At 40.9% G+C, this 19229-nt stretch overlaps 1 protein-coding gene across 2 annotated transcripts in view; it reads left to right on the top strand.

Moving 5' to 3' along the window:
* LOC140453080 (11-beta-hydroxysteroid dehydrogenase type 2-like) overlaps nucleotides 1-19003 on the top strand; it is a 59715-nt gene extending 40712 nt beyond the window's left edge. For both annotated transcript variants that reach the window (XM_072547469.1, XM_072547468.1), the window contains 2 exons: nucleotides 13548-13685; nucleotides 16257-19003. In XM_072547469.1, coding sequence (XP_072403570.1) covers nucleotides 13548-13685; nucleotides 16257-16609 — 491 coding nt within the window. In that variant the 3' untranslated portion in view covers nucleotides 16610-19003. The remainder of the gene's footprint in view (nucleotides 1-13547; nucleotides 13686-16256) is intronic.
* The last annotated feature ends 226 nt before the right edge of the window (nucleotides 19004-19229 follow it).

Raw genomic sequence — 19229 nt, 5'->3', positions numbered from 1 at the left:
TTCTTAAAGCTGTGTCAAATGTTTCCAATATATTTCACCTTGTTGGATTAATTTTCTTGCATTTACAGTTATAGGCATGTTGCATGTCACACTGACACTTATAGATCACACAAATGAAGAGAAAGCATACATTATCGTCAGTAACCAGCAATCTTCCATCTTGAGTAAGAAAGCAGGCTATGTCTCAACTGCCTACATAGAATACAAGAACTCACAAATATTATAAAAAGAGTCCTCTACTGTGTAGAGGCCCATTCTGGTTTTGCAAACTTCAATCAAGTCCGATCCTGACCTTCACCTCTCCAAGGAAAACAGCCCCAACCTTGCCAGTCTACTTTCATAATTTTGGGTTTCTTGTCCCTGGAACCATTCTTGCACATTCTCTCGCTCTCTCGCTCTCCTCTCTTTCTCCCCCCCCCCCCCCCCACCCCCCATGTATTCACATCTTTTCAGTGCAGTCAGTTGGATTTTTTGGCAAACACCTGCTAAAATTGGGACATTGAGTTTTCTTTTAGCACTGAGGTGTTTAAACTGCTTGTACAAGAAGAATAATTTGTTAATTCACCAAGAATGAGCATCACACATCACCTATTGATCCTTGTTTTTAACTTAAAAGCTGATTGATTTTTTTTCTCTCTCTAGCACCAACACAGTTCATTTTGTAGTTTTACAATTTCCTAGTCAAATACTCAACATCTGCACATTCTGGGATCTATAAATATTGAAGATACTCTTTCTTTCTGTAGTTTCTGTGTAAGGAGGTGGGTTACAATAGACAGAATGTACAATTTTTAACATAAATTATTTCTGTTTACGATCAGAAAGGGAAGCATGGCTATTCCAGCTTCATTCTCTGTCTTGCCTATTAAGTCATTTTTAGACACGTTCACCAAACATTAATTTCAAGAGCTCAAAACATAGGTACAGCATATGCCTGATCTTCCAAATCCTGGGATGACGTAAAGACTCCATCAAGAAGTGCAAAGTCAAAACATTGGACCAATATCAACTGCTACTGCATGGTGGTCCCCTTATTTCCAACGTTAAAAATCACACAACACCAAGTTATAGTCCAACAGGTTTAATTGGAAGCGCACTAACTTTTGGAGCGACGCTCCTTCATCAAGTGATTGTGGAGGGCTCGATCGTAACACAGAATTTATAGCAAAAATTTGCAGTGTGATGGAACTGAAATTATACATTGAAAAATTGATTGATTGTCTATTAAGCCTTTCATCTGTTAGAATACAGTGATAGTTTCACTTCTTTCATGTGTAAATCACAAAACCCTTTTTAAAATTGCATTCTCAGGTTAGCTGTTAACAATGGTGATAGCTAGACAATATGTTGAAGGTGTTGGCCCCCTGTGTTCTGTCTATGACCTGATGTTTAGATTGATTCTAATCTAAAAAGTGAGAGTTTTACATAAATTCATGCAGTTTTTGAGCTCAGAGTTCTACATGAATGTATGCAGCTTTTGAGCAAAGTGCAATGTAACTCTGCGCGCACACACACACATTTTGTGTGGTGAATTTGTACTTGCTGTGTGTGTGTGTGTGTGTGTGTGTACCTGTAATGTGACGTGAACCCAACCCTCCCTCTGGGTACCGAACTTAGCTATCAGCCTCTGCTCGGCCACTTTTCTCTGCTGCCTGTCCCGAAGTCCACCTTGGAGGATGGTCACCTGAAGGTCCAAGGCTGAATGTCCTGGACCACTGAAGTGTTCTCCAACTGGGAGGGAACCCTCCTGTCTGTTGACTGTTGTGCGGTGCCCATTCATCCATTATCGTAGCCTTTGCTCAGTTTCCCCAATGTACCATGCCTCCAGACATCCTTGCCTACAACATATAAGATAGTCAACGTTGGCTGAGTCACATGAGTACCTGCTATGTACAAGGTGGGAGGTGTCCCCACGTGCAATGGTGGTATCTATGAACACACTCTGACACGTCTTGCAGCGTCCACCGTGACAGGGTTGTATGGAGTTGTCCTGAGAGCTGGGCAGTTTGCTACGAACAATGATCTGTTTGAGGTTTAGCGGTTGTTTAAAGGCAAGTAGGGGAGGTATGGGGAAGGTCTTGGTGAGGTGCTCATCCTCATTGTGTTGCAGGTCACGAAGAACATGGCGTAATTTTTCAGCCCCTGGAAAGTACTGAACAACAAAGGGTACCCTGTCGGTTGTAGCACGTGTCTATCTCCCGAGGAGGTCATTACGGTTCTCAAGGATGAAGTACTCAAGGATGCCCTCACAAGAACTGGGTACGATGCTCAACTCATTGACCGCCAGTTCCGATGTGCCACAGCAAGGAACCGTAATGACGACCTCAGGAGACAGACACGTGATCACCATTGCACTACACTCACACACTCCCACATGCACCCCCTCACAGACTTAAGACACTCTGCACTCACCACAGACACACACCTATTTTGTGGGGTGAATTTGTACTTGCAAAGTTACATTGCACTTTGCTCAAAAACTGCATACATTGATGTAGAACTCTGAGCTCAAAAACTGCATGAATTTATGTAAAACTCTTATCTCACTTTTTAGATTAGAATCAATCTAAACATCAGGTCATAGACAGAGAGCACAGGGGCCTAGCACCTTCAACATATTGTCTAACTATCACCATTGTTAACAGCTAACCCGAGAATGCAACTTTTTAAAAAAAAGGGTTTTTGTGATTTAAACATGAAAGAAGTGAAACTATCACTGTATTCTAACAGATGAAAGGCTTAACAGACAATCAATTTTTCAATGTATAATTTCAGTTACATCACACTACAAATTTTTACTATAAATTCTGTGTTATGATCGAGCTCTCCATAATCACTTGATGAAGGAGCGTCGCTCCGAAAGCTAGTGTGCTTCCGATTAAACCTGTTGGTCTGTAACCTGGTGTTGTGTGATTTTTAACTTTGTACACCCCAGTCCAACACCAGCATCTCCAAATCATGACTCTTATTTCCAGCCTGGCAGCTAATCAAACTCCAAGTGAGTCCTGTGTCTACAGTAAAACTGCAGCAGAGCCTGCCAATATTTTCTGGGACATGTTGATATTCTATCGCTTGAGCACCCCAAGTATCTCTCTTACATTGCAATATAAGATGGCTAATTGACTGTGCATGCCTGTGTGGACAGCATTAAGCAAATTTTGCTTCTCCTGCCTTTACAACAGGATCAGCTAACGAATGTTGCGTTCTTGTTCCAGTGATACCTGATGAGGATTCTTCTGTTCTGTGTCTCCTATATCCTTTTCCTAAGTTGACTCCTGCTCAGCCAACAATGGCAGTTACGTCCTGAGTTCTATATATTGTTTGAATTCTCCATAGAAAACAGTTTAATGGAAGTAACTTTTCAGGACTGTCTTGTTGGCTGGGTCTCAATTGTATCAACCCCAATGTGTGAACAAATGCACAAAGCTAATTCTCAGATAATGTTGTAACTGCCAGTTTCACCTTCAGTCACCCAATTTACTGGCAATGCACTAGTTATATTACACTTTAAAGTTGGACAGAAAGTCAAAGGGGATGTACACTATATGGTAAATTTAAGATTGACATTGGGAAAGGCTTCCTGCAAAGATTACATGGCATTGGGAATTAAATTCCTCACTACAGAATTGCATAATAGCTACAGCACAGAAGAAGGCTGTTCATCCCATCATCTCTGCACCAGCTCTCCAAATGAGCAATTCACTTTAATATTATTTCCCCCACTTTTCTCTTTGTAACCCTGCACATTCTTTCTTTTCAGATTATTGTACCATTCTCTTTTGAATGCTGTGATTTATCTTGCCTTCACCACATTGTCAGGCAGTGCATTTCCAGGTGTTAGCTGTTGGAGGCAGTAAGTACTCGCTAATGAATTTGATGGTAACTGGTCAGGGATTCTGTGGACCCTCCTATGTGAAATGAGCCTGATCCCAAAGTCACAAACCAGATCCTATGTTTGGCAAACGTTTGCGGGAGGTGGGATTGGCCCTTGGCCTTGAGATTGTTGGCATTCCTTTCTCCGCTTCCTTTCCTGTACTTCCTCTTCCAAATAGCATTGTCCAAGAGTTTTTGAAATGTGTCTTTTGTCCTCCTCTTGTTTGAGTGCCTTCCTTGAGCTGGGTGAAGATGAATTGCTGTGATAGAATACCTGAATACAGACTAAGCATGTGACCGGCTCAGTGGTGTTATTTTTGATGATCATGGCCTTTAATACTGATGCTATTGACTGCTTCAAGGTCATTGATATTACTTCAACTGTCCTCCCACCTGATACTCCCAAGCAACACTCCTCAAGGGGCTTGAAGAGGCCATATGTAGTCTAAGCTTTAGACCCACAGGAGAAGTATTGGAAGGGTTACTGATACTCCAGGACCTTTTGAAATCTGATCCTAACCACCCACTATGTGGAATGGATTTTTCTCATGTCATGACTGCTTCTTTTGCTGTTTTATGTTAAAACTATATTCTCTAATTCTCAAAATGTTTGAGTGAGAACAGTTTGAACCAAAAGCTTTGAAATGATTTTTCAAACCATCATCCATGATGCAGCTGTCTGTGGGGGTCAGGGATTGAATTTTCATGGCAAATCCTTGAAGGAAATTACCCTCCTTGAGCTTTTTTTTGATGGATGATCAAAATTGGACTAATTGGCTGAGTTTGCCAGTTTTTATCTTGTTCTGCAGTGAGCAGCTAAATATTTGTACTGAAGTTTTAATTTTAGTTGTAAAGTTAAATGCCAAAAATGACTTGTGCAATGGCGAGCTGTTTAAAGTATTTGAGGAACAGATTACAAACAATAATACAGCTTCTTCATCTTACCTCACCTCTGTTTCAATTCTCTCTGTAGTATATAATATTTCCAAAAACCTGTTGCTTCCTGGAAATGGTTCTAAATCCTTGTAGAACACATTGTGATGGAAGTTAAAGAAAACATTTTGGGCTTGAAATGAATGAAGTGCATCATTAAGGTTTCAAAACTCTGAACGTAGATGCACAGATGGGTTGGTTTGACACAGCTAGTTTATTTACAACATAATTAAAAGTTTGTGCCTAAGGAAGAAGGGATTTTTCACCAATATCGATGCATTACCCCAATGCAACTACTGCAAAAATATATAGAACACCTGCTTGAAAACCTTAAAACTTGGCATCCAGCGCTGTGGTTTTGTTTCTTCATACTGCCTTTTTCCAGTGTTGCGTATAATTAACTACACAAGGACCAACAATTGCAGAAGCATATGTAAAGTATGCTCACACCATCCATATCTTGATATTGTACAGAAAATAATAATTAGGTTACCTCCCGTGGGATTGTGCATTGGTGCTAAGAGCCAACCATATACCTACATTGAAGCAAATAAACAATTATGTGGGCAGTATACACTCAGCCTCCATGTACTGTTATTGCTATTTTGGCAAGAGGATTGTAATTACAGTGTGACTTGTTGTCAGAGACCTTTTTCTATTATGAACTATTATGTATTTGAATGAAGGGGTAAATTAACTATCTGATTAGTGGATGACAGTAAGTTGCAAGACACAGTAAATTGTGCGGATGGGAGCAGGAAGCTGTAGCAGGAAATTTAGGGATTAACTGAGCAGGCACAATTATGGCAAATGGAGTGCAATTTGAGGAACTGTAAGCTCATTCACTTTGGATCCAAGAAAGACAGACAAATGTGGAGTGAAAAAGGAGATGGGGAGGAGGAAGGAAATGTTGGTGAACGTGTGGAAATCATGAAAGCTAGCAAGCGCATACAAAAAGCAATTTAGAAAGGCTAACATAATGTCGACATTACTCATGGAGGGGGGGGGGCAAAAGTTACACTTTTGTACAGAAAATATTGGAACCCCTTGGCCAATCCAGCAGCATCTCTGGAGAGAGCTGAAAACCCAGAGGACTGAAATGTTGGGCAGAATATCTATGGCAGCAGCTTTGGATGTGGGGAGTGTGAGGGGTCAGTCCACTGGATGTGTTCCTGCTTCCTTGTGCTTTTCCCAGAGGTGAGCTAGTTTAGGAATAGAAATATGTCGAGCAACAGCATGTGACCAGTTTAAGGTCAGGAATTTGAGGATACTGTCCCAGCAAGAATAAAAGAATGGCAATTAAGTCACGATTGAAAAGTGCTGTTAATTTATTTTGTGTTGCTACTGTTGTATCTCTTGGTCTTAAAAGTCACGGCTGCAGAAAGGCTGTGTGTGGTCTCTGTTGGAACAAGAAAATCTGTCTCACTGTTGAACTTATGGAGACTGTTTCACATTAATAGTATTAACATTTTCCTGTAACATTCATTGCTTCTGTTTATACTTGTGTAAACTAGTTGAGTGATCAAGAGTTTTTTGTGCTGGAACATTGTCAAAGCTGGGGTTGGAAAAGTTGGAAGGCAAATGAGAAGTCAAATTGATCGCAACTTTTCGATCTGAAAAACCTCTAGGTTGGAGATAAAGCTGGGCAAGAAATGACAAAATGTTTCTTTTTATTTCAAAAAGCCAAGCTCTAAGCCTACACTAATTCTGTTTCTTATCAACCTATATGTAATTGCAGTTTGTGGCCAGTTTTAATTGAGCTCTGAGCAGCATCTGAAAGACTGGTGCTAGGTGGGATGTGTAATGAGAAAGTTAAATGAATGCATCATAACCATTTATCCTACTGTCTTGTCTGACATTTTGTGCTGGAAGTTTTCCCAACTTCTCAAGTTCTCAACATCAACTTTCATCCCACTTCAATCTAATCTTCTACTATATTTTATAGTATTTACAATATCTGGATCTCTGTCAATTGTTGCCTGCCGCATTTTTATCATTGCCTTTGGAGGGTAACAAGACAGAATGTAGGGCTCCTTAAAGATCAAGGAGGTCATCTTTATGTTGAACCCCAGGAGATAAAAGAGACACTAAATTAATATTTCATGTCAGGTTTTACTATGGAGAAAGAAATTCTAGAGAATGCAGAGAAATAAACTTTGCTTTAAAAACAATTCATATTACAGAAGAGGAAGGTTGGGAGGTCTTGGAAATATAGCCCTGGACAAATGTCCAGGATCTCATCTAATGTACCCCAGAACATTGTGGGAAATGAGGGAGGAAATTGCAAGACCTCTTGCAGAAATATTTGCATTATCTATAACTGTCTGACTGGAGGATGGCTAATGTACCTTTTTGTTTAAGAAAGGTTGTAAGGAGAAACCAGGAAACTATAGACCTGTCAGTCTGACTTCCATTGTGGGTAAATTGTTGGAGGCGATTATAAAAGATATGGACATTTTGGAGAGACACGACTTCTTTAGGAATAGCATGGTTTTTGTGTGAGGAAAATCATCTCTCTCAAACTTGATTTGAGTTTTTTTTGAGGAAGTTACCAAAAATGTTGACGGTGGCCAAGCAGTAGACATTGTTTATTTGGATTTTAGTAAAGCATATGACAAGGCTCTGCATGGTAGACTAATTAGTAAAGTTAGGTCATGTGGGATTCAGGGGGACCTTGCCAATTGGATACATGGCAGGAGACACTTGTGGTGGAGGGTTGCTTTTCAGACTAGAGGTCTGTCACTAGCAGTGTTCCACAGGGATCTAATCTGGGTCCTGCTTTGTTTGTCACTTATATAAATGACTTTGGGTGAGAATATAGAAGGCATGGTTAATAACTTTGCGTAACACCAACATTAGTGGCATAGTAGACAGTGAAGAAGGTTTTCTAAGATAACAAAGGGATCTTTCGTCAATGGGTTGAAAAATGGCAGATGGAGCTCAAATGGATAAATGTGAGGTATTGCATTTTGGTACAACAAATTCTGATAAAGATTATACAATTAATGGTAGTCTTATAGAGCAGAGGGACCTAGAGGTGTAGGTATACAGTTCTTTGACATTTGGCATGCTTGCCTTCATTGCTCAGTTCTTTTGAGCATAGGAGTCGTAAAGTCATGTTGAGGTTGTACAGAACTTCAGTGAGGCGTCTTCTGGAATACTCCGACCAGTTCTGGTCGCCCAGCTATAAGATTAAGCTAGAGAGAGTTCAGAAGAGATTTACCAGGTGTTGCTGGGTATGGAAGAAAGGCTGGGACTTTTTCACTGGAGCATAGGAGGTTGAGACGTGACCTGATAGAAGTTTATAAAATAATGAGCCGTATAGACAGTTAATGGTAGTTATCTAGGATGGGGGGCCTTCAAGACAAGGGGCACTCTTTTTAAGGTGAGAGGAAAGAGATTTTTAAAAGATAGGAAAGGCAAATGTTTTACACAGAGCGTGGTTCACATGTGGAATGAACTTCCTGAGGAAGTAGTGGATGTGGGTACAATTGCAATGTTTAAAGCACATTTTGATAAGCACAGGAATAGGAAAGGTTTAAAGGGATATGGGCCCAGGGCAGGCAGGTGGGACTAAAGTGTTTAGCTTGGAATTATGTTCAGCAGGGACTAGTTGGATCAAAAGGTCTGTTTCTGTGCTGTGTGACTCTTTTTGACTCTGTGAAGGCTGAAAATGATCAGCTTTGTAAAGATCGACACATTTTAAAAAATTTGCATTTATATAAGTACCATTCATGTTCTATATTTTAAGAAATATTTTTAAAGTGTAGCCAGTTATTTAATGTAGCTAATTTGTGATCAAACTATTACCCTTATGCACTTTGTACGGCATGATCTGCCTGTACTGCATGCAAAATCAAACTTTTCACTGTACCTAGGTACATGTGACAATAATAAATCAAATCCACAATGTGGTTGAGGTATACTGGGGAGAATCTCCTGCTGAATTCTTAAGTGTCCTGAGTTCTTTTATATGCACATGAGATAACTATTAGAGCTTCAGTTGGAAATTGGCACTTCTGGAGCAATATTCCCTCAGTATTACACAGTACAGTAAGACTCCGTTCATGTGCTTAAGTCTCCAGAGTGGTGTTGAAATCCACAATAGCCTGTTTCAGAAACAAGAATGGTGTCACTGAGCTGAGGCTTCTTCTAGACCACCAGAACGCACCTGAAATATGAATCATAAGGTAACTCAAGATAATTCATCAGAGATGGCACTGTTCACCCTGAGATGGCTGGAGTCCCTGTCTGTAAACCTGTTTGATGGGGCCAGTCTCCGATTTGTTTTCCATCTAATGACTGCATTGAACAGTTTTGTTATTTCACTGCTTGAAGCCTCATGCAATTCTGGCTTCCAAATTCAGCCTCTACTTTATTCTATGTCCATACTGTCTACCTTTGTGACCACAAGATGAGATTTGCTCAAGTGATACCAACTCTAGTTTCAGCCACTGGAATCAGTGTGTTAGCAGAATTAATGTGCCAAAAGCTGAATCTGTCATATTCAAGTTGTTACCAAATTGGTTACTGGAACTGTGATATTTTTCAACAGTATTGGGGGGAGTGTACTAATTGGCATAGATCCATTAAAGTATTTTGTTTTTTCAATTCAGATTTCCACCTGAAGCCATTAGGAATGGTACAATAGTCAATGGGTCGACAGCAAAAGTTGTGTAATAGTAGGCAGTCACTAAGGACTTGACAGAATGCTCCATGTTGTAAGATGGATATTAGGACCGAGAGTCCAAGGCATTGCAGCTGAGAAGGGGAATGGAAGGCCATGGATTTCTTTAGAGTCCAGAGAATTGAATTGAGTTTTGAATGTTTGAGGTGCTCAGCCACCCACATTTTGTTTGTTTTATTTCTTGATAGGATGTGGGAGTCACTGGCTGGGCCAGCATTTATTATCCTTCCCTAATTGCCCTGAAGAGGGTGCTGATGAGCTGCCTTCTTAAATCTCAGTTCGAGACCTCACAATACCAGGTTATAGTCCAACAGTAAGATCCTATACACCACGACCACCTGATGAAGGAACAGTGCTCAGAAAGCTAGTACTTCCAAATAAACCTGTTGGACTATAACCTGGTGTTATGAGATTTTTAACTTTTGTACACCCCAGTCCGACACTGGCACCTCTAAATCATTCTTAAATCACCTGCAGTCTATGTACTGCAAGTTTACCCTCCAGGCTGTTAGGGAGGGAGGGAGTTCCCCTATTTTGACCATGTGATATAGTTCCAAGTCAGATCGTGTGTGATCTGGAGGGGTCCTTTTTTAGGTGTTGATATTCCTGTGAATCTACTGTCATTATTCTTCTAGATAATACAGATCAATGGCTTAGATGAATTTCTGCAGCGCATCTTGTAGACCGTAAACACTACTGCTACTGAGCTTTAGCAGCGATGGAAGTGGAAATGAATGTTGAATGTGCTGGATTAGCTGCCAGTCAACATATTCCAAACATACATGAAGCCTATTGAAAAATGATCTGAGTACTGTCTGACCAACAAATCTCAGAATTTAAAGTTCTCAACCTTCTTTTCAAATCCTTCACAGCCTTGCCCTTTTCCTTTCCCCATAACCTTTCAATCCTATAACATACATTCTGCTAGCTCCCACCTCCCCTTTCCCTCAGGTCTCCAATTCTGGCTCCTTGTCCATTCCTGATTTGTAACAATTTCTCCATTTGGTGGCCATCCCTTCAGCTACCTAGACCCTAAATTTTGGAGCACCCTCTTTTTAACATCTTCACTTCACCCTCCTTTCCCTCCCTCTCTCTCTCTCTCTCTCTTTTTCCTTTAAAACACTCTTTAAAACTTAGCCTTTGAGGATGTCATAATGTGGCATGGTACCTTAGGGAGTAATACAAGATACTCACATGCCACATTCATCTACCACTCCTGAAACCTTCATTCCACTATAGAAGAGCTACATTTTAATCCCCACATGGCCCATTCACATTAGGTGCTATTATCCTGCCCTTGAACAATCACACCTCTTGTTAGCTCAGAGAAAAATCTCTCAACTGGAAATCTTATGCTGCGTTTTTAAGTAAATATTTGAGCACAGGTTATTAGCTGCACTCCAAAATGTGTCGAATTTATTCATTTGGATTATATTACCCATACTATCTCTTGTCTCCAAGTACCTTGCAACATTGAGTACAAATTGTATTTTTACAAGTTCAAAAACACAGGAACTCATTCAAGTTTGAACTCTGATATTTAGAATCACCTTGCTAAGAGCCTTTTAAATTGTCAATATTTAGCTATGCAAAGTTGCATATGGCCTTTGGGCTCTAGAACATGCAAGTGATGATCCAATTCTTTTTTTCAGATAACTGAAATATTTTGCACATTAAAGTGGTCTATTTGCAACCCTGGCTGCTGAACATGGTCACTTAATAAATGTTCTAGAAAACTTGAGTACTTTCAGATGAGCAATATGTGCTCACACAAGCAATCATCCAAATTCACATCTGCACTGCAAATGCACTTTTGTCTATTAAATGAAAGGTTCCATTAAATAACTGCTTTCTGAAACAATTTTAGAATTCCATGCACCTTGTAAAGGAACACAGGGTTATCACTCTCAATTGCAGTTCAATTAACCAGTCCCAGTGTGCAAACAAAAAGTGCCATTCTCTCTTTTTTTAGGATATTTTCTCATGGACTGCTGCTGAATTTGTTGATGTGATATCTCCCTTTTACTTACCCTGGTAATCAACAATGCAAATTTTAATCAAGGCATGCATGATGTAGTGGAATGATGAAGATATTTAAGGAGAGAATTTTGGATAGTTGGTTATATATTTTGAGGTATTTAAAGGAAATAGAGATGAGTATAACAGAGGAGTGGAAGGATATGCAGCTCGAATTAGATGAAATAGAGTCGAAAGTAACTTGTGTGGGGCTATATCAATACAGATCAGTTGGGCTAAATGGCCTCTTTCTTCATCAAATGTATATCCTATATCCTATTTCTAGAAAGGCTGGAAGCAACATAGACCAGAAACAGAAGAACATTGCATGATGAGCAAAGTCAAAAGGACTAGGGAGGCTGCTACTTAAGTGTCGGGTATGACCAGGATTAGATTTTAGTACGGGGTATGGAATTTTCTCTGAAAGACTGCCAGTTGAGGTTGATAAGGAGTTGTGTGATGTGAACCAGTGCTGTTTTGTGCAAGTTGGACTTTACATCAGGTCAAGGAGACCAATGATGATACTACAGCAGCGAGACTTGCGGGATGAAAATATAGATTAAGTGTGACACCACTGGGGAGCTGAGACCATACACTGCCAGACATTTACAGTAGAGAGTTTGTGCTTACACACACCCTGTTCAGATATTCCTGTGTGTGTGTGCGCGCTCTTACTTTAATGAAAAGACAAATTAAACTTAAGACTTGTACAGTGCTCTTCACAACCACCAGATCTCTCAATGTGTTCTTTGAAGTGTAGTTATCCCTGTAATGTAGGAAAGGAGGCAGCCACCTGTACAAGTTCCCACAAACAGCTGTGTGGAAATAACCAGATACTATGTTTGTGTGGTGTTGACTGAGGGGTAAACGTTGACCACGACATCCGGGATAACTTCTCTTCTCTCCTTCTGTGCAAGTCTTTCATGTACACACTAGCAGGCCAATGGTGCAAAGTCTGAAAGACAGTACCTTAGCCAGTGCAGCACTACATACTGCACTGCACTGTCCACTTTAATTTCTGTTATCCAGCAATGAGAGTGGGATTTGAACTGCTCTACACCAGATACGTTGACAACATTGTGGTGGGCGGCACGGTGGCACAGTGGTTAGCACTGCTGCCTCACAGCGCCAGAGACCCGGGTTCAATTCCCGCCTCAGGCGACTCTGTGTGGAGTTTGCACATTCTCCCCGTGTCTCATTCAAACAACTGCCAAACTGCAAACAGACCGTCATTTGCAGCAAACTACCTAGCCTTCAGGAGAACATTTGACCAGAACACCTCACACCCTGTCCTGGGCAACCTGTGCAAGACATGTCAGATAATCAACACAAATACTACTGCCACATGTGGGAACACAATCCACCACATACACGGCCAGTACTCATGGGATTCGGTCAGTGTTGTCTACCTCATATGCCGCAGGCAAAGATGCCCTGAGGCATGGGGTACTGCTGAGACCAAGCAGACGCTATGACAACGGATGAGTGGATACCATGCAACAATCACCAGGCAGGAATGTTCCTTCCGGTCAGGGAACACTTCAGCAGTCAAGAGCATTCAGCTTCTGATCTTCAGGTAAGCGTCCTCCAAGGTAGCCTTCAAGATACACAATGCAGAATCACTGAGCAGAAACCAATAGCCAAGTTCTGTACCTGTGAAGACACCTTAATTGTGATCTTGGGTTCATGTTGCTCTACATGTAACCCCACCATACTCTTCTGTGTTTGCAAAATCTTGTGTTCTGTTTTGACACCACCTTGATAACTTGTTATGATCTCTCTCCCTTAGTTTGTACAGTTTTTTGGATTACTTGTTACTTTGGTTAGATCCTTGGCATGCAACTCTTGTATCTATCATGTTGTTCCAGCCATTTGGTTTGTCTCCCATACCATCTTAATTTTAATTTTGTGTAATTATCTCTCTGACTTAATTAATTAGATCATAGATCATCCTTTCGCTTGCTATTCAGCAGTTGACACAGCAGAAGCATTCTTGCCTTGCATTCTGACTGATCTCTTGACTGATTTTGGTTCACAGGGGAACTACCTTTTGGAGGCATGTCAGCATATGGAGCATCCAAAGCAGCACTTGAGTTTTTTTCGGACATTTTGCGTCAAGAGATGAAACCCTGGGGAGTAAACATATCCATTATCCAACCTGGTGCTACCAAAACCGGTAAGTACTTTGCATTTAATGAGAACAATTGATGCACCTAACAACAACTTGCATTCGTAATGTATTTAGAACAAGATAGGTTTTTTTTTAGATTACTTAATGTGGAAACAGGCCCTTCAGCCCAACAAGTCCACACTGACCCGCCAAAGCGCAACTCACCCTGACCCATTCCCCTACATTTACCCCTTCACCTAACACTTTGGGCAATTTAGCATGGCCAATTCACCTAACCTGCACATTTTTGGACTGTGGGAGGAAACCCACGCAGACACGGGAAGAATGTGCAAACTCCACACAGTCAGTCACCTGAGGTGGGAATTGAACCTGGGTCTCTGGCACTGTGAGGTAGCAGTGCTAACCACTGTTCCACCGTGCCGCCCAATGTACTTCACTGAGGAATGAATGGGCATTGCCTAGTTTGTAAAAAGCATGCTCCAGATGAGGATGTTAATAAGATAATTAGCTGAAGAGTTATGAGGTACTGGCAGCAGACAGGCATCCAGGAGGTTGAAAGTTGTAAACCAGTGAAGGTGGGGGAGCAGAGGGGATTCATAGGAGGACTGGAACTCAGTTGATGTGACAGTAATGGGCAAATAGATATTAATAGTAGTCAGGGTGCTGATGGTAGCCAGTCTGAGTTTGTGTAGAATGGAACTTGAAACACCTTTTCAGCAAGATGTTGAAGTATCATGCATCAGGCAAGAAGGTGGAGTTTTAGCTGGAGTTAAATAAAATGGTAGAGTTTTCCTGATCATTAGAGATATTTTGACCAATTAAATGTTTGAAAATGTGAAGCCATTGTTGTTGTTTTGCATACACTCCAATCTCAGTTCTCTACCTATTGATGCCATCCTTCCCCTGAACAACTGCTTGATAATATTCCAGACTGTTCATAACCAATATCTTCAGACAGCACCTTCCAAACCCATGACCACTTGCATTTAAAAAGACTGAGCAGCAGATATATGGGAACACCATCACCTTCAAGTTCCCTTCCAAGCCACTTACCACCATTCCTTCAGTATCGCTGGGTCAAAAGCCTGAAATTCCCTCCCTAATGGCATTGTGGATCAACCCACAGCAGGTGGACAGCAGCAATTCAAGAAAGCTGCTCACCATTACCTTCACAAGGTCAACTAGGGACAAGCCAGTCAGTGACACCCACATCCCACAAATGAATAAAATCAAAAAATGGTGATTGGCTCTTTGGCTGCCTTGGCCATTGGCTCTGCAATTCCTTACATTTCTTTTGACAGCTACCTCGCTTTCTTCTTGTAAGGTGCTCCTTAAAACCTATATCACCTCTGTCCTAATATTGCCTCTGATTGGAAAGAGCCTTGAGAGGCTTAATGACAAAAAAGTACTATACTAATTGAAATTGTTGTTGGAGGAAACTTCTTTCTGACTCATTTTGTGACTTGAATGCAGATAAGTAGTTAAACAATAAAGGTGTGGTGATGCAAACTTTGGTGTTGTCAGCATGAATGCACAAACTGACTCTGTGTAGCTAACTGCAAAGTGCAAGTGAGACAAAGGAGTGATGGACAGAATTTCTGTTACTGCAGAGACCGAACTATCGGAATAACTATTGTTACAGTGTAATAGCTATGTTGGAAAGGTAGGAATGGAATCGAGTAACAACAGTCCCACAAAGGTAGAACATGGAGAAGGCATGAAAGTTGACAATGGAGTTATCAGCCATATTGAACATTGCAAAGAAGCTGAGTAAGCCACAATTATAAAGAATGACTAGAATGTCTTTAGTGGTTTGTGCAGGGAACAAAATAAATTGAAGAATTTGAAAATTGAATTTTGGGACAAGCGGCATGAAACTGGTTAGAACATGCTCAAAAAACTTGGACGGCACTGTAGCTTAGTGGTTAGCACTGCTGTCTCACAGCACCAGGCACCCAGGTTCAATTCCAGCCATGGGTGACTGTGTGTGCAAACTTCCCACAGACATCCTTCCCGCTGTCTGTGCAGGTTTCCTTCAGGTGCTCTGGTTTCCTCCCACAGTCCAAAGATGCACAGGTTAGGTGGATAGCTAAATTACTCAGTGTCTAGCGATATGTAGGCTAGGTGGGTTAGCCATGGAAAATGTGGGGTTACAGGGATGGGATGGTCTTCAGAAGGCTGGTGCAGGCTCAGTGGGCAAATGGCCTCTTTCCACACTGTAAGGGATTCTATGATAATATGTATGGTCAAAGTTAGGTTATTTGAGGGTTGATATTGAACAGTTTGAAGTGGACTGTGCAAAGTGAGCCATTGATGGTCATTAGCAAGAGATCAACCCTTTATCTAATTTTTATCACATTGTATAGAAATCGATCAAAAAGCTTGAAAATCTGAAGGAAAACTGACTCTGAGAATAATAAGGCAGGAGAAAAGGAAAAGAATCTTGTTTAGATTTGCTTAGGCTACAAATATTACAAATTTGCTCAGTACCTTGAAAAAAAGAATTCAACAAAGTTATAGCATGTAAAGTCCTGGGACTCTGTTATTAACCAATATCAGAGAAGGTGAATAAATAAGAGAATGCAAATAGTCTTTTACCTTTTTTTGTATTTAAAGCACAAGTTGGGAATGTCAACTTCTGGGTGCAACAACATCAAAAACTTATGGAAGGCCTCTCTCCAGAACTCCTTCACGATTACGGAGAAGAATATGTTGATGAAATTCAGCGAAGGATCACGACAATAGGTCCACTTTTCCGACAGCACGTAGGCCCAGTTATTGACACAATTGTCACTGCTTTGTTAGCACAATACCCAAAGCCGAGGTACACCACTGAGTTTGTGATTGATGTGTTAAAAGTTCTCTACTACTTCCTGCCTTCTTTGGTCACTGATACTGTTCTTAATCAAGTTTTCATTGCTCATAGACTTTCGCCAAAGGGTACAAGAAAGGTTAACAACAGCCAATGAAACTCTAAATGCTTGAGGCTTGTGTTTTATATGTAATGCTTTCAAATTATTAAGTTTTCAATCAGTAATTCTGCTGGCCACATTGAATGTTAGTTTGTTGTTGAGCTGAACATTGTACCTGGAAAATAAATTGATGTGTTAGCAGTGAATAATGATGCCTCATTTAAAGCAATTTGTGGACATTAATACTAATTCTGTGGCTGATGAAATAGATATGGTAACAAAGTAGCAAAGGCAAAGATATGTAATGAATGTTCTTCACTGTTTTTGTAGAATGCCTCATTCCTAGATATAGTAAAAAGGAAAATCAAATAGAGTCCCTTTTTGTTGGAGGCAATAAGGACTGCAGATGCTGGAAGCTAGAGTCAATACATGTGGAGCTGGAAAAGCACAGCATGGCAGATAGCATCCAAGATGCAAGAAAGTCAACATTTCAAGCCGATAACCTTTTAACCTTTGATGAAAAATGACTTTCCTGCTCCTCGGATGCTGTCTGAGCTGCTGTACGTTTCCAGCTCCACATGCAGCAAAGGCAAAGATATGTATTGAATGTTCTTCTTCACTGTTTGATCAGATGGGCGGAGAAGTGGCAGATGGAGTTTAATTCAGATAAATGTGAGGTGCTGTATTTTGAGAAAGCAAATCTTAGCAGGACTTAGACACTTAATGGCAAGGTCCTAGGGAGTGTTGCTGAATGAAGAGACCTTGGAGTGCAGGTTCATAGCTTCTTGAAAGTGGAGTCTCAGGTAGATAGGATAGTGAAGAAGGCGTTTGGTAAGCTTTCCTTTCTTGGTCAGAGTATTGAGTACAGGAGTTGGCAGTCATGTTGTGGCTGTACAGGACATTAGTTAGGTCACTGTTGGAATATTGCGTGCAATTCTGGTCTCCTTCCTATCGGAAGGATGTTGTGAAACTTGTAAGTCTTTTCTGAACCCTTTCAAGAATGTTGCCAGGGTTTGAGGATTTGAGCAATAGGGAGAGGTTGAGTAGGCTTGGGCTGTTTTTCTCTGGAGCATCAGAGGCTGAGGGGTGACCTTTTTTATAGAGGTTTATAAAATCATGAGGGACATGGATAGGATAAATAGACCAAGTCTTTTCCCTGGGTTGGGGAAGTCCAGAACTAGAGGGCATAGGTTTAGGGTGAAAGGATAAAAGATATAAAAGTTACCTAAGGGGCAACTTTTTCAGGAAGAGGGTGGTACGTGTATGGAATGAGCTGCCAGAGGAAGCGGTGGAGGCTGGTACAATTGCAACATTTAAAAGGCATCTGGATGGGTATATAGGAAGGGTTTTGGGGGATATGGGCCAAGTACTGGCAGGTGGGACTAGTTTGGGTTGGGATATCTGGTCAGCATGGACGGGTTGGACTGAAGGGTCTATTTCTGTGCTGTACATCTCTATGACTCTATGTATTGACCCTTTTTATGTTAGATATCTGACGTCTGGGATTAAGACTATCTGGGGGTTCCTGAAGTTATGATTGGGTTATAGGGTCAAAAACTGAGGCTGGAAAAACGCAGCCAGTCAGGCAGCATCAGAGGAGCCGGAGAGTTGATGTTGTAAGGATAAGCTCTTCATCAGGAAATCACATTCCAGATGGAGGTTCTGCTTGAAACGTCAACTCTCCTGCTCCTCTGATGTTGCCTTACCAATTGTGCTTTTCTAGCGACACACATTTTGACTCTGATCTCTAGCATCTGCAGCCCTCACTTTCTCTTTGTACCAGAGGTAACTGCACAGTAGTGTGTTTGGACAGGATCATCCCAGGCTTTCTGCTACTTTCTCCCATCAGCTAACTTTTGGGAACTCAAGCAGTTGGATGCCTGAAGAAAACTGATTGGTGGGGCTTGAATTGAATCTTTAGGGTAACCAGAAGGTGCAAGAGAACAAACCGATAAGTTCCGGCAAGGCACTGTCAGATCTTTTGGTGCCTTAAGGCACATGATTTCCAGTCGCAACTGAATAGCTGGATTCCTATCAGTCTTTTGTTCTTAAAGTAGATTGGATCTCACTGAGACTCGCAGACAGCTAGCACTCTGCTGTGGGAAGAATTTATTATTCAGATCTGCTGGAAAACTGTTGAAATGGGACCGAAAAGTCTAAAGCACAGAATCGAATTTCATTATGCTTATTGACACAGTTGTGAGGGATATTGTATGTGAATTAAATTTAATTTCTCTCCTGTATTTTCTTGGTGTTGATTTACTGTCCTGTAGTGTGAACCTTGGCCCCTTTTGGTCAAGGTTTCCCTTTGCAAATTAGAAATGTTAGAAATCATTAATCTTGTGCACTAATTTTGTATTATGTTATGAATTTCAGCTAAACTTGGGGAAAACAAAGTTATGAGAATTTGCCACCTTCAATATATCCAGGCACATAAATGATTAGAATTAATTTGGCTGCAATATAATCGTGCTTTTATTGTATAATGTGAAGATGTACAGATCAAAGAAGTCTGGTCTTGGAAAATAAATCAAAAAGCCATTCAAAAGTTTTTAAATACAAAAACTCCTCCAAGAACTGTTCTTTTACAAGGCATTGTTGCACGTGGATAGTTTGATAGTTAAAAGGTATGGAGCCTCACCCTGAAAGCCCTGGCAGCACAACTATTTTCTTCTTG

The sequence above is a fragment of the Chiloscyllium punctatum genome, chromosome 26 (genome assembly GCF_047496795.1).
Source record: "Chiloscyllium punctatum isolate Juve2018m chromosome 26, sChiPun1.3, whole genome shotgun sequence".
NCBI lineage: Eukaryota > Metazoa > Chordata > Chondrichthyes > Orectolobiformes > Hemiscylliidae > Chiloscyllium > Chiloscyllium punctatum.
The sequence above is the reverse complement of the archived record's forward strand: the minus strand, read 5'-3'. Positions and strand labels throughout refer to the sequence as shown.